The 16,176-nt window shown below is 45.7% G+C and overlaps 1 protein-coding gene across 3 annotated transcripts in view; it reads left to right on the forward strand.

Moving 5' to 3' along the window:
• Window positions 1-16,176, forward strand: part of PCSK5 (proprotein convertase subtilisin/kexin type 5) — a 460,872-nt gene that overhangs the window by 118,925 nt on the left and 325,771 nt on the right. For all 3 annotated transcript variants that reach the window (XM_045468528.1, XM_045468529.1, XM_045468530.1), the window contains exons 4-5: window positions 11,165-11,308; window positions 15,653-15,729. In XM_045468528.1, coding sequence (XP_045324484.1) covers window positions 11,165-11,308; window positions 15,653-15,729 — 221 coding nt within the window. The remainder of the gene's footprint in view (window positions 1-11,164; window positions 11,309-15,652; window positions 15,730-16,176) is intronic.

The raw sequence follows: 16,176 nt of genomic DNA on the forward strand, positions 1-16,176 counted from the left end.
ATTCCATCGGTTGCCTTTTAGTTTTGTTGGTTGTTTCCTTTGCTGTGCAGAAGCTTTTTATCTTCATAAGGTCCCAGTAGTTCATTTTTGCTTTTCATTCCCTTGCCTTTGGGGATGTGTCAAGTAAGAAATTGCTACAGCTGAGGTCAGAGAGGTCTTTTCCTGCTTTCTCCTCTAGGGTTTTGATGGTTTCCTGTCTCACATTCAGGTCCTTTATCCATTTTGAGTTTATTTTTGTGAATGGTGTGAGAAAGTGGTCTAGTTTCAACCTTCTGCATGTTGCTGTCCAGTTCTCCCAGCACCATTTGTTGAAGAGACTGTCTTTTTTCCATTGGATGTTCTTTCCTGCTTTGTCAAAGATGAGTTGGCCATACTTTTGTGGGTCTAGTTCTGGGGTTTCTATTCTATTCCATTGGTCTATGTGTCCGTTTTTGTGCCAATACCATGCTGTCTTGATGATGACAGCTTTGTAGTAGAGGCTAAAGTCTGGGATTGTGATGCCTCCCGCTTTGGTCTTCTTCTTCAAAATTACTTTGGCTATTCGGGGCCTTTTGTGGTTCCATGTGAATTTTAGGATTGCTTGTTCTAGCTTCGAGAAGAATGCTGGTGCAGTTTTGATTGGGATTGCATTGAATGTGTAGACAGCTTTGGGTAGTATTGACATTTTGGCAATATTTGTTCTTCTAACCCATGAGCACGGAATGTTTTTCCATTTCTTTATATTTTCTTCAATTTCCTTCGTAAGCTTTCTATAGTTTTCAGCATACAGATCTTTTACATCTTTGGTTAGATTTATTCCTGGATATTTTATGCTTCTTGGTGCAATTGTGAATGGGATCAGTTTCTTTATTTGTCTTTCTGTTCTTCATTATTAGTGTATAAGAATGCAACTGATTTCTGTACATTGATTTTGTATCCTGCAACTTTGCTGAATTCATGTATCAGTTCTAGCAGACTTTTGGTGGAATCTATCGGATTTTCCATGTATAATATCATGTCATCCGAAAAAAGTGAAAAGAACAGTCACAGTCTGGCCCCAGCTAACCTCTGCAGTCTTGTCTCTTTCCATTTTTTTCTTCACCCACTGCTTACTGTCTGTATCCTCCAGCGGTTCTGAATTTCTTTCCGTTCCTTTGCCGCTCCAGTCTCTCTTTGAATTTTTTTTTACATTCATTTATTTTTGAGAGGCAGAGAGAGACAGAGCACAAGTGCAGAAGGGGCAGAGAGAGAATGAGACACAGAATCCGAAGCAGGTTCCAGAGCCTGAGCTGTCCGCACAGAGCCCGATGTGGGGCTCAAACTCACAAACCGTGAGATCATGGCCTGAGCCAAAGTCAGATGCCCAACCGACTGAGCCACCCAGGTGCCACCCAGTGTCTCTTTGATTATTCTATACCCTGACCCCAAATAAACACGTCCTCTCCACCCCTTGCCTGCCCTCTGGCTACTCAGCTCATGTTTGGGGGCTCAGATTAAATGTCATTTTCTCCAGGAAGTACACTCCCCCTTTCCTGTCTTCCCCCTGACTGGGTTCCATGTTCCCATTCTACCCCGGCAACCCCCATTATAATGCTTAGCAGGTGTTTTTGTGAAATTTCTTGCCTGTCTGACGGACGAGTCTTGAAGGGACTTGAGCACAGGGACAGTGTCTGAGTCAGTAGGGTGACCAGAATATAGTACGAGCTTGATCAAAATACTTTTTAAATGACAGGGGCATAGATGGGAAGTAGAAGATGGGTTAGAAAGGTAAAGAGTAGCGGAGCGGAGCCAACAGCCCGAACTGCAAGGCTCTGTGGAAATCGGAAGCCACGTGGAATGACGACAGGAAAGGAAGAGAAGGAGGCAGAGGCTGCACACCCAGGTTTCCCAAACCTGACTGATCTTAGACGTGATGTATTTGAGAATGATGGGAAGCCTGGCAGTGCGATGAGCTATACATGTAAAGTGAAGCTTGGTCTCAGTGTCTAAGAAACACCCAGTAAGTTTTAGAGATTGTGGTTACCCTTTAGCAACACCACCAGGTGATACAGCTGAAATCTGTTCTCTAAACACTATGACAGGACACATGGCAGTTCCATAAAGGAGAAGAGATTTGTTTGTTGGCTTACTGGTGTTTGCTTTGTTACATATCTTTAGGATTGAAAGGTTTTTTTTTTTTTAATGTTTATTCATTTTTGGGAGAGACAGAGAGACAGAGAGACAGACAGGGACAGAGGATCCGAAGCAGACCTTGTACTGACCCCGGTGAGCCCAATGCGGGGCTCAAACTGAAGAACCATGAGATCATGACCTGAGCTGAAGTCAGACGTTTAACTGACTGAGTCCCCCAGGCGCCCCAGGACTGAAAGTGTTTCATTCAAGCTGTGTCAGTGTCAGGTTAGGAAAGAATCAAAGAGGATCACAGAGTTAACAAGCGAGAGAAAGGTTGTCCACTCAACTGGACCGCCCAGTTATCCTTTGGCTGTTCTGCCTCAATTCCTTTTTTTTTTTTTTTTCCCAAGACCATATATATATTTTTAGAGTCATTTTAGCTTCACACTAAACTTGAGAGGAAGGTCCAGAGATTCCCCATAGACCTCCTGCCCCAATACATGCCTAGCTGCCTACCTCATCACCAGCTCCCCCCAGAGTGGTACATTTGTTACAGTTGATGAACTTACATTGATGTGTAATCGCCCCAAGTCTGTGGTTTGCGTTAGGGTTCTCCCTTGGTGTTATACAGTGTGTGGTTTGGGACCGATGTATAATGACACGTATCCACCATTAAGAGTATCACGCGGAGTATTTTTACTGCTCCCCAAATCCTCTGTGTTCTACCTAGTCGTCCTTCCATCCCCAATCCCTGGCGACCACTGATCTTTCTACTGCCTACATGGTTTTGCCTTTTTCACAGTGTCCTATAGTGGGAATCATCCAGTATGTAGCCTTGTCAGATTGGCTTCTTTCACTTAGTGATGTGCAGGGAAGTTTCCTCCATGTCTTCTCATGGCTTGATAGTTCATTTCTTTTTAGTGTTGAGGAACGGGCCATTGTCCGGATGCACCGCAGCTGGTTTATTCCATAACCTGAAAGCCATCTTGGTGGCTTCTAAGTTTTGGCATTTATGAATAAAGCTGCTGTAATAAGCATCCACGTGCAGTGTGTGTGTATGTGTGTGTACGTAAGTTTTCAACTCCTTAGGTAAACGCCAAGGAGTGTAACTATTGTATGGAAAGAGGAGGTTTAGTTTGTAATACACTGCCAAACTGTCTTCCAAAGTGGCTACGTGTTGCATTCCCACCAGGGACGAATGAGAGTTCCTGTTGCTGGACATCCTCACCGGCATTTGCTGGCGTCGGTGTTCTGGATTTCGGCCATTCTCATAGGCGGGTAGTTGTATCTCATTTTTATTTGCATTTTTCTGCTGACAAATGACGTGGAACGTCTTTTCATATGCTTATTTGCCCTCTGTATCTCTTCTTTGGCAAGGTGTCCGTTAAGGTCTCTGGCCATGTTTTAATAAGGTGGTTTGTTTGTTTTTAATTGTTGAGTTTAAGAGTTCTTTGTGTATTTTGGATGTGTTCTTTATTAGATGTGTCTTTTGCAGATGTTTTCTTCCAGTCTGTGGCTTGTCTGCTCATCGTCTTGATACTGCCTTTCACGGAGTGGAAGTTTTTAATTTTGATGAAGTTCAGCTTTTCAGTCATTTCTTTCATGGATTGTGCCTTTGGTGTTGTAAAAACTGAGAATAAACTGAGGGTTGATGGGGGGTGGGAGGGAGGGGAAAGAGGGTGATGGGCGTTGAGGAGGGCACCTGTGGGGATGAGCGCCGGGTGTGGTATGGAAACCAATTTGACAACAAATTTCATATTAAAAAATAAAATAAAAAGTAAGAAGGCGTCATGGTACCCAAGGTTGTCTAGCATTTCTCCTGTGTTATCTTCCAGGAATTTTAGTTATGTATTTTACACTTAGGTCTCTGATCCACTTTGAGCTAATTTTTGTGAAGGATGTACGGTCTGTGTCTACATGTACTTTTTTTCTTTTTTTCTTAATGTTTATTTATTTATTTATTTTTTTTTTTTTGAGAGCGAGAGAGAGAGAGAGAGAGAGCAGGGGAGAGGCAGAGACAGAGAGGGAGACATAGAATCTGAAACAGGCTCCAGGCTCTGAGCTGGCAGCACAGAGCCCAACGTGGCTCGAACCCACGAACTGTGAGCCGAAGTCAGACATTTAATTGACTGAGCCACCCAGGCGCCCCTGGGTATACTTTTTTCACGTGGACGCCCAGTTGTCCCAGCACTGTTTATTGGAAAGACTGTGTCTGGCCCCTCGTATTGCCTTTACTGCTTTGTCAAAATCAGTTGGCTATACTGACTCAATTTCTTGACCCTCCGTTCTGAGTAGAATTCTGAGAACTGGATTTCTTCTCGTTTTCCTCTGTATAAGCATTTTTACATCCCACAGCCTTTCTTCTCCTAACATCTGCTCTTTTCTGATGTTTCTTTGGTATTATGTGGGACATCCTTGAGATTTTGTAACTGGGAAGTGATCCTCCGTCAGAATTATAGTAGATGTGAACCATGATTCTCGAAGGGTTGGGATATTGGTATAAATGTGTGGAGTAAAAACATGTGTGATGATTCCTAGGAGATTCCTAGGAGGCCATCTGACCAATGTAAAAGAGAATAGTTGGACACGGCTCTCTACTCCTTCACCTCATCCCTAGTCTCTAGACCCACAGCCACAAATGTAAAATATTCAGGTCCTCCCAGCTACCCGTGCAAACGTTCAGTTGCCCTTTCAAGTTTGTATGATCTATGTTTCCAGACAATGAAGAAAACCATTATCTTACTATTTTGTGGCAGTCTCTCTGTCTCTCTCTCTCTCTCTCTTTTAATTTTTTAAATTTATTGTTATTTTTTATTGTTTATTATTTTTGGGAGAGAGAGAGAGAGAGAGAGAGAGAGAGAGAGATTGAGTCTGAGAGCAAGCAGGGAAGGGGCAGAGAGAGAGAGGGAGACACAGAATCAGAAGCAGGCTGCAGGCTCTGAGTGCTCAGGACAGAGCCCGACGCTGGGCTCAAACTCACAGACTGTGAGATCATGACCTGAGCTGTAGTCGGCCGCCCAACCGACTGAGCCATCCAGGCGCCCCTCTCTCTTTCTCTTTCTAACTAGTGTTCTTTTCTTAACTATTAGGAACACTCGTGTCTCCTATATCTGTGCTCTCATCAACAACATGATTGCAATAACAGAGGCCATTTGTTATGTACTTTTTCTTCTTGAATCCTTATGGCAGTTCTCTGCGTTCAAACTCCAAGTCGGGTTTAAGAATGTAGGAGAACTTGACAAAATCACGTAGCTGGAAGGTAGCAGAGGTGGGATTTAACTTTTCCTCTTCTGAATCCCCCAGCTGTAATAGTTGCTATGCCAAGTTTGATGTTAATGAAATATATTGGGCTTCCTTGGAATTTCTGGAAAATCCACAAATTGAATAATCATCCTTGAATAATTGGACATTGGATCTGTTTTGGCCAGGGGCATCCTTCCCCCCCCCCCCCCCCCCACCATGTGTTTGATAACAAAGGATTTGAAATCCATCAAATTGACTCCTAATAGTAACCGTCTTAGGACTTCCCTAGCTGACTTGAGATTTTTAAAAAATCTGTGAAGTCCTCTTTGGTTTTGGAGTCACAGAACCTCTATTTCATGTATCCCAAGAAGAGCCCATCAGCTTATGGCCACAAAAGTCCAAAGTCCAACTTCTTCAGGTAGCCTTGAGAAAGAAAGGGTAAAGAAAGATCCTCTCCAAATAAATGCAAGAAGTAGTAAAATGATTTTCTGAAAACTGTGAAGGGGACAAGGATGCCTGGGTACTTACCAGTAGTTCCCAAGTACTGGGAAGCAGATGTCAGACCCACTGGAAGGGACAACGTCATCGGAAATGGAGCAAGGCTAACAGTGGAGTGAGTCGTTCCTGTGGTTTGTCGGATCTGCCTTCTAAGAGCTCGTGAGAGCTGATTGTTAGAGATTCAGGGATTTTGTGAGCGTGCTTTAAAACTGCACGTGATGTGAGGATTGACACCATGGAAATTGGCAAACGCTGCAAGTAAGGGATTTTTTTTCAGTTCACTTTTTTTAGTAATCTCTATACCCAATGTGGGGCCTGAACTCACAATTCTGATTGAGGTCTTAGGTTCTTCTGACCGAGCCAGGCGTGTAGCCCAAGCTTCCTTTTTTTTTTTTTTTTTTTCTTTTTTTATTAAAGAATTGATTTACCAGCAATCATTGGCTATTTCGTAAAGAAGTGAACCCTGTGTCATTGAAACTATTAAAATTAAAATGGAAACTATTAATTTCCTAAAAGATATGTTGGAGTAGAATTGGGAAAAATTAGGTCCCTAAAGTCTTACTCATCTGTATTCTACCTTACCACTGGAATGCACTGATCACAGTGCTAAGGCCAGTGAGATTTGTGATTTGAATTTCTTTACTGGTGCTCCATTGTCCGACATCTACTCCTTATCTACTCATGGATTTGTGTGTGTGGCGACTTCCTCCAAGCCCCTTCTGTTTTAATGGAAGAGTTTCCATAGCCCTATGGTCTGGTGTCAGACAGCTTCCTTTTGAATCCTCGTGTGAATATTGACCAGCGGTGTGAACTCAGAGGGGTTACCTAGACTGATTAAGCCCCATTGTTTTTTTAATCTGTTAAAAGCAGATGATAAAAGGACCGCCTTCAGACAGTTGTTCTGAGTCTTAGACCACAAAAAGTGATTAGTCCAATGCTTGGCCGTGGTAAGGATCTTGTAGGTGTCAGTTATATTTCCCCTTAAGGGAGTATCGATTCTAGTGTTTGTTTTTTGTTTGCAATTTCTTGCATCTTTTGGACTCCACATTCTACAAAGAATTTCAAGTATGTGCACACTTTACTCAGTTGACTAGATGGGTTTCTGAATTTGTGAAGCAGAATTTTTATGTATTTCTTTATTAACACTATGCTGTCAGAGATGCAGTCTTATCAGCCACCGTGCTGGTAACAGTGAACAGTAGATGACTTCAGTGTTAATGGCTCTTGGGAGCATATAATTTGGCAGGCCAGTGAAGACCCTCAGAACTTGGAGAAGTTTAAAAAGAATGACGTTGAGAGTAGCCCTCTGCCCCTCCCCCCCCCCCCCAAACAATGGTGAGAACATAACAAAGGTGTTTATTTTCAGGATAAACTGTTCTTTCGATGAGCAAACACTGTGATGTGTTTATGAGGACACAAGAAAAGCAGACACACGCAGAGTGGTTTATAAGCAGAATGGCTCATAACCCTGGTGTGGAAAAGGCCATTTCTAGAAACTCACAGAGCAACCTCTTTAAAATTTCGTTCCTAAAAAGAATAAAAGCTTTTATGGATGAGGAAGTGGGAGACATAGGTGGCAATCATTGTTTCTGCAGGTATGTTCCCTTTTGTGTTGTGTCTAAATATTGAGTCACCTGTGCATAGACCATCATGGAAAGGCAGTACATTATTCAGAACTGAAGGTGCATACGTTTACTATAAATAATTCATGTTGCATACACTGCGTACATAATGTGGTTTTCATCAACTTCGGATAGCTAGAAGGGTCTGACTGGCCTCTTTTGTGAATGCTGGTCTATGGACTGCATGTGTGGTAACACAATTTCAAAAACCAGTCTTTAGGTTCAGCTCTGGCAGAGATCTCGATGTGATTGACTATGAGGAAATCATGGCTATTCTAAGTCCCTTTTGCCTTTGGGCGATGCCGTAACACAGATTCACATCAGGGAGAGACCGATTCAAAGACCATCTCAACAACGCGGTTAAGGAAGTGATTAATTCTCATCTTTGGTCATTGTTGACTCGCATCAACATTTTCCAGTCTTTGCTCTTTGGATACCTTGGTTGTATGAAGCAACCATATCAGAAACATGTTTGGAAGTCTGGAACACTTAAAATATGTGTTAAAGGGGCTCCTGGGTGGCTCAGCCTGTTAAGCATCCGACTTCAGCTCAGGTCATGATCTCATGGTCCGTGAGTTCGAGCCCCGCGTCGGGCTCTGTGCTGACAGCTCAGAGCCTGGAGCCTGCTTCAGATTCTGTGTCTCCCTCTCTCTCTGCCCCTCTCCCATTCATGCTCTCTCTCTGTCTCTCAAAAATTAATAAATGTTTTATATATATATACATATATATAATATACATATGTGTGTGTATATATATATATGTATATATATATATATGAACATGTGTTAAAAATCTAAGGATCCCATTCAGAATTTAGGGTTCTGATTTAAGGGTCCTCTGACCTAATTACTCATTTGCAAGAAACACTCCGGGCTCTGATTTATTTTTTCCTTTGACGTTTTGGCTCCTTGCTGTATTAGATTATCCAAATGAAAGTATCAATTGGATATTTCCTCTCCCTCCCCTTCCATGTTGGCAGATGAAAAGAAGAAAAGGTGGCACAAAAATATTTAATCTGTTCAAGTCAGATTCAACGGAAGCAGAGGTGGAAGAAAGAAACCTAATTGCTTCACTTTTAACACACATGTTTTCCATAGACGGCTGGTTTTCTTCAATTTTCATAATTACAATTTCAGGCAGCATCCCTCCACTCCAGGATGGTTATCCCATTTGTGGGTTACCCATTTCCTGCGCATTTCCTTCCTCCAGCCCACCTCTTGGCCACATTAACATTATTTCATTTCGCAAACGATACCACAGGTGGCCAGAACAGGTTTTGAAAAAGAGAAAATGAAATGGAAACCTGTCAAGGTTGCTTTGTGTTACATTACAGTGTTCGGTGAGGAGAGGCCCACACTCTTGGCCAGAATGAGACTTCTGGACAACGGAGGCATTTCGGAAATCTACACTGTTCCTTTCGTGATCGTCTCCATTAACCAAAGGATTAGCTGGCTAGATACCTCTGACGAGGTCCAAGGAGAGAGTTTAATCGCGGCGGTGCATTTGGAAATAAGGTTGAGGATGTGCCCTCACTTCTGGCGTGTGACCAGCCCGATATTGCCTGAAATCCTAGGTCGGGCTTCGTTTAATGCACAGTCTTGTAGGGGCCCACAATCCATAAGACAAAGTCCACACACAAGATGTAACAGTCAACAACGATTCAACAGAATATAGTGAGTAGGAGTCGGATTGTGTAGGGCAGCATGTGTTTGTGTATGTGTCTGTCTGTCTCCACCCCTGAGTTCAGGGCAGGAGAAGAGACAGACGAGGAGGGCTGAAGGACATGAGAAGTCTTTGTGGGAAGAGGTGGGTGCTGAGGTGTGCCTGGAAAACTGGGGGCAGGCGGGGAGAACGGAATTTGTGTCAGTGCCGTAGTAGAGTGTGTGTATGTGTGTGTAGGGCCTCATGTGTCAGCAAGAAGTCCAGACAGTGAGAAAAAGATACAAGTGTTCATAAAATAGATGAGCCCCCGTTCTCTGTGAAACGGATGTGGTGAAAAATGGGTGTGCCCTCTGTTAGAATGAATCCACTACTCAGGTGTGTTTGTAACAGTCAATAAAAGGCAGTCTCATTTGGAGAATAAATTTGCAAATTCATGTCATGGGCTGTTAGAGGTATCTGTCTCTCGTTAGCGTCGGATTTTGATGGATGAAGTTTGGAGAGAGGTTCGCTTCCATTTACATAACAGCGTGCAGTTAGTACAAAAGCCCGGTCATGGATGGTCTGACCTCGCTCCCCCTTCTAATTGGCGGTCTTCCAAGCCATTCTTTCCCTTGGTCCCCAAGCGTCCGCCCTACGCCACCTTGTTTCTCGTTCTTCAGTGTGCTAAGCTGTCTGCCATCTTGTATTACCCTTGCATCTATCGGGTCCTCTACCGACACGCTTAGCTGTAGGCTCTGGGCAGAGCAGCCCTTTCTCACCAATCAGGCATCAGGTCTGATTTCACTTCCTGAGACCAAGGGCCCCACCTCCCATCCCGCCTAGAGTGGTGTCCCTCGGCATTCACCATCGTATCACCCTCTTTAATTCCTTTAAAAGCCACGGAGGGCTCTGAATGGTGTTACTTATTTTTTTCTTCATTACCTGTGTCTGTCTCCTCTTTAGAGGGGTCATCAGAACAGGGACCTCATCTGCCTCGTTCACCGCCATACCCCGGGGGGGGGGGGGGCAGTAAGTCCTCAATAAAACGTACGCCACATGAGTCCATGGCAGCCGGATCTCCATTATGCCCAGAGCCTCCGGAGCTTGCATTCTCTTCCCCTTCGTGAAGATCCAGAATGGTAGGATCCGGGGTGGCATTAAGTCACAGCACATCTTTGTCCCTTTGTTTCCCTACCAAGGAAACAACGCCACTCAGAGGGACATTGGAGAGAGAGACGCTCCGAGGAGGCAACTGTATGGGTTGGGCAAATGCTGGCCTGTCAGGAGGAGGTCCTGGGTCAATGCATGTCTTGATGTGTTTGTATGTTGTAGCCATCGTGGAATGAAATGACGATACGTAACGTGCTAAGCGTCGGTGTTTCTCCAGCCTGCCCTCTGAAGCCCTCGCACGCCTTTCCTGTGCGTGTTACCTGTCCGGACTCTTCCTTCCCTTCTCAAAGCGCCGCTGACTGAGTGTGTTTGCCCCCTACGTATTTTGGTACGACCGCCGTGGTGAATTCATCAAAAGCAGCTCAACAAAACTGTTATTTTTCTTCCCGTCCATGAGTTTCTCATGGTAGCACACCTCTGGCTGACACTGTCCAGAAGCCGCCTGAGTTCTCTCTTTTTTTTTTTTTTTTTTTGGCTAGCCTGGTTTCCAGGTGCCTGGGGAAGAAATTATAAAATACATGTTCTTTAGTTACCTAGGTTGAGTTTATAAATGAAATGTCACCATGCCTTTCTGTGTGCCATCGATTCATGCTAACAATCAAGTGATACATCCGTTATTCTGCTGTCGGGATATACTTTTCCTTTATTCCATTTTTCCCAAGGGATGTACGGTATTTGGACAGGGCAGAGCCGGCGGGAGAGATTTCTCTTTCGCTTGCCTTCCCCACATCCGCCCTGCCTACTTCCTCCTGTTACTGTGCTAGAGGCCCGTGCTCCTGCTCTGCAGGCGGGCACCGGATTTCTGCTAACTCAGTGCACGATCTCGACCCGCAGATGATTCGCGCGCCTTCCAGTTATCGGTAATCCGTGCGGTCTGATTCTCCGTCTTCCTTCCATAGCACTGCAGCGACAACACGCATCCCTGCCAATCAGACATGAATATCGAAGGAGCCTGGAAGAGAGGCTACACGGGAAAGAACATCGTGGTGACCATCTTGGACGATGGCATCGAGAGAACCCATCCGGACCTGCTGCAGAACTATGTGAGTGTGGGCTGTGGTCGGAGCACCTCCCCTCCCCCGTGGAAACAAGGGGACGCGTGTCAGGATTAGCAAAAAGGGGGGCTACGGCGGGAAAATGCAGCTAACGGAGACGGTAGGCTCCGAGTAGTGCGTTCGTCTTAGACGAGCCACGCCCTCCGAACTCGGGAAGCAGGAGACCCCGCTTTCCACTTGCAGGTGCCTTTGATGCTCTGATGACAAAATGCAGGTGAGAAGGCAGCAGAAACCCCCACCACCAACACCAGTCACCGCTGACAATGACCGCTCTTCTCAATGATCCGTCCACACAGCCAGGCAACGCGCTCTGTCTCTTGTATAGAGAAAAGCGGGCTTAGAACTTTTCTCAAGTTATCCAGCCGGTCCCTTTCTTCCTCTCCGTTTTCACAGGACAATAATGATCACGTTCCTACTACTCCTAGGAGGCAGCAGTCAGTTCCTTAGGAAGGAATAGTGATTCCAGGACTTCCGGAGAGTATAGGATGAGCCCAAGACCACGGACCTAGTGAAAGTGCTGAGGCTCAGTACTTGCCCTGAAAATCCTGGTTTCGATACCCGGTGCCCACCGAACACTGGGGTTAGTTTCTGCCCCTAGGGCCTCTGGGTCCCCTTTACCACCGTGACATCCACTACCTGGAAATGTATCAGTGAACCCTCTGTCCTCTACTCTCCAAGGTCATTCCTTCCATTGGCTTCCCCTTTGCAAGTTTTGTCGAAAGTGCCACAATGATCTCGCAACAATGCCATTCTCTGTCTGGCCTCAATTTGTGTTGCCTGACACCTTAGGGTTCTCTTTGAAATATTTCTTCTGTTACAGAGAGCCCGCAACGATCCCCCACTAATCTGCAGATACAGCCCTGATTCCCATGCAGGCTCAGCAGAAACTCCGGGTGGATCCCACTCAGACCCATATCTTCTGATTTTCCCTCGGACCTCTTTTCTGTTGCCACCCGGGAGCCCTGATACCCCTGTGTGGCTCGTACCCTTCAGCTGCTTTCACCCACCTTCCCTCTCCCTTCCTCCCCCATTCCTTTTGATTCCAAAGATCGGGTCGCGTTGAGTCTTCCTAAGTTATATTTTCATGTCGGTGTTGAAGAAACGTTTTCTCTTAAAATTGGTGACTTTTCTGTCCGCTTGCAAGCTTCCTCTCCTATCCCCGGGAATACAAGCAGCTCTAAATCGTGGCGAAGTCAGCTGCCCCTTGCAGAACCCTTATTGACCCTAAAGGAGGAAAAGTCGTGGGCCAGGGTGGGAAGCCTTGTCCCCCCGCTTGCAGAGGGGACCCACCCCGAGCTATGTGAGTGGGAGGACCATATCGCTTCAGACTTTTGCCTTCCATGTTCCGGCTCATGACTTCAGCAGGCCCAGCCCGTCACACTGTGCCCTGAGCTGGCAGAGAATTTCGAGACGGGGCATGCCCGTAGATTCCCCATGCGCGTTAGCACAAAGGACTTGTCCTCCCGGTGTGCTTGTTGCCTCTCTCTCTCTCTCTCTCTCTCTCTCTCTCTCTCTCTCTCTCTCTCTCTCTCTGGCGTGTTCCTCAGTCACTCGTGGGCGCAGAGTGGCCCTGAGGAATGTTGTCTTGGGCTCACTCAGAAAGGACCTGACCTTTTCTCTGAGGTCCATTTCAGAGACAGGGTTATGATGCCTTCTTGAAATCTCATCTCCCTGTATCTCTGTCTCCTTCGGCACGGAAAGGCCTTGCTTCTGGGCACCCCGGGGATCACCGTGCCCCTGTGCCCCTGTGACCATTTCTCCTCCGCGTCTCTCTCTTCCCTACTGACAAACCATTTCGGGAGAAACGGCCCCATCCTCCGCAACGTTGCCTTCTCATGTGCTCCGTCTCACGTCATGACACTTAAATGAATTTTCCTGAAGAGACTCCATTTTTATCTCTGCAAACAAAAGACCTCCGAGTCACTCCCTTGGCGCCTCCGAAACCAGCTCTGGCTCACAGTCACCCCTGTCTCTGACCTAGGAAGACCTTCCTTCACACGCAACCCCCCCCCCCCCACCGTGTCACCTTGCGCCAGAATCTGCCCTCGCGGTGTCCCATCCCATTGCCCTTTAGGTTTCAAAAAAAATTCCGCCAAGGGACTTACTTCCCAGATTAATTTTTTACAATGAAATGTTGAAACGATCGCCCCGAAACTAGAGGACTGTCCCTCGGGTTAAAAAAAAGAGAGAGGGAGGAACTGCAAATTCATTCAGTTCTTATTTGAACGAAACGTTTGAGTGGCTGCTCTCACCCTGCCGCCGAGCACACCCAGACATCACTGTCTCTTCACAGCAAAGAATTTGACAGCTAAAAAGAAATTTCAGTTCAGTCTCCTCGGATGATAGGGGAGAAATGGAGGCCTGAAGGCCACAGTGAGTGAGCCCGGGTCCTAGAAGAGAACAGAACCGTGGGTACCTCTCTCAGCAGAGAAGTCTTTCGTGTCACGCACAGTGTGCTTTTTATAGGGTGTTCCTGCTCCCCTCCGCCTAGGAATGTATTTGCGTAAACACAGATAGCTTTACTCTCATTGCGATTGCATTCCTTGCCTTTTTTCATTTTTTCCTCCTGGGAAGAATTCTCCAGAATGTATCTGTGATTAGCGGTACCGGTGCCTTCTCAGTTTGTCTTGATGTTGGAGTTGGTGAAGTGTAGAGAAAAAGCCCATTGGACGGGGGGGTCGGGGGGTAGGCAGATGGCCTGGGTTCCAGTCTTGGTTCCACAGGCTGGTTTGTTTCACGCCTTTGGCCAAGTTGGTTAACGATGTCTTGGTCTCTGTGTCCTTACAAGGAAAATCAGGAAGTTATACTCGATGCTCTAGTGACCACTGCCGGGGGCCGGGGGGGGGGGGGGGTGCTACGGGGCCGCCTTTGTCCGAGAAGCAGGGACTTACCCACCACCTTTATATGTCCTGTGTATTTTGCTTAATTTCTCCAGACATCAGACTCTATGTACCACAAGTTAGTTTCAGAAACAAGAGCCTTGATAAAGATAGAAAACAAAGATAACATTTACTTTTACCAATACTGTAGACATTACCCTAAAGCATCGGAAAATCCAGAGCATTCTAAATTAGTGCTACCTACAGTGATACAAATTTGAGTGATGAAATAAGCCGGTAATTTCTTTTGGGAAATTTAGAAATTTAGAAATTTGGAGATTTTTCACCATTGCTTTTAAAAGCGAACAGATCTAGGGGCGCCTGGGTGAGTCAGTTGGCTGAACGTCTGACTCTTGATTTCAGCTCAAGTCATAATCCCAGGGTCATGGGATCAAGCCCTGCGTCGGATTGATCCATACTCAGTGCAGTGCCTGCTTAGGCTTCTGTCTGTCTGTCTCTTTCTCTCTCTGCCCCCCGCTTGCACTCAGTCTCTCTCTCTCTAAAATAAAAACAAATAATAAAAATAGAAGCAAACAGGGGAACCTGGGTGGCTCATCTGGTTGAGTGTCCAGTTCCAGTGTTTGGCTTGGGTCATGATCTCGCAGTTCGTGAGTTCGAGCCCCATGTTGGGGCTCTGTGCTGGCTGCACGGAGCCTGCTTGGGATTCTGTCCCTCCCCCCCCCCCCGCCCCCCCCCCCGCTTACTCTCTCACTCTCTCAAAAAGAAATGAATAAACTTAAAAATCTAAAAAAAATAATGAAAAATAAAAGCGAACAGATCCAATTTTGATTTCACAGCTACTTTTGTCTTCTTTTGAAGCCGTGACATATAATAAAACTTTGTTCATTATTTTGGTTGGAGCAAAAGGTGATTGGGTATTACTGAAAAGTCTGAGGTACAGATTCTTTTATAGTAGATACGACCTCTGAAACCAGGCAAATGCTGCCTAATAGAGGTACCGTGATACCGACTAGAATAGATTTCTAACATTGATTTTTAATTGGCTTGCCAACTGTTTGTGAATTGTCTTCAAAAATCTTCGAATTTTAAAGAACTTACTCAAGAAGTGAAACAAGGTATAGAGAGAGAACTCACGGGAAATAAATCACTTTGCTTCTAGAAAGCCCAAGAATTCCTGACCGAAAAGGCAGTCGCTGCGGACATCTTCAAAGGAATCGGGTGAGGGGTCCATTCTAGATATGAGGGAAGATGTATTGGCAAGAATGGTCTGTGTTCTTCCTAGGCCTGTGGAGAGTATTTCTTGACCTTAAGGAGAAAAATATGACACTGATTATTACTGAACAAGGCATCCTGACATCAGCGGACCATGAATGTATTATTTAATCTAATTACTCGCTTGCAGAAATGTGTTTAAGAATGCATGAGCCTTCAGGTTAATGGCTAATTACTAAACGTCTGTCTCCGCCTTGCACTCTCTCCTCTGTGGCTCTAGGATGCCCTGGCGAGTTGTGACGTGAACGGGAATGATCTGGACCCAATGCCTCGTTACGATGCCAGCAACGAGAACAAGTAAGGCCTGGCGGAGGGGTGGCTGGTGCGTGGCGGCCAGAGATTTTTGTTTTCTATTCTTGCTGAGGGGAGTGTCTTCTTGGAAATCCTTGGTAACAAATGATCCGTAAATTTGCTCCAAGGTGAACGAGTATCTTTTTGTGCTGAGGCTTCTGGGTCGTGAAAAGGGGTGGTCTATACCATAAGAGTGGTTGCAGAGAAAACCGTGGGGCAAGACTCAGTGTTTCCATCTCTCGAGGGCACAGTTGGGGTATGTTGCCCCCCCCCGAAGAGGTAATTGGCCTGTGACCCATTTTGGGGGGCTGGGGCAGGGGTTCAAGGTGAGAGGCAAAACAAAGCGTACCCCCAAAGAGTTACTTGATTCTGTTAAACTCAACAAATTTCACTGACTGCCGTGCTTAAGGTCTCTCCCAGGGGCTTTCTTACTTGCTTCTTTTTTCTTCTGTA

This window comes from Leopardus geoffroyi, chromosome D4, assembly GCF_018350155.1.
Source record: "Leopardus geoffroyi isolate Oge1 chromosome D4, O.geoffroyi_Oge1_pat1.0, whole genome shotgun sequence".
NCBI classification, from domain to species: Eukaryota; Metazoa; Chordata; class Mammalia; order Carnivora; family Felidae; genus Leopardus; species Leopardus geoffroyi.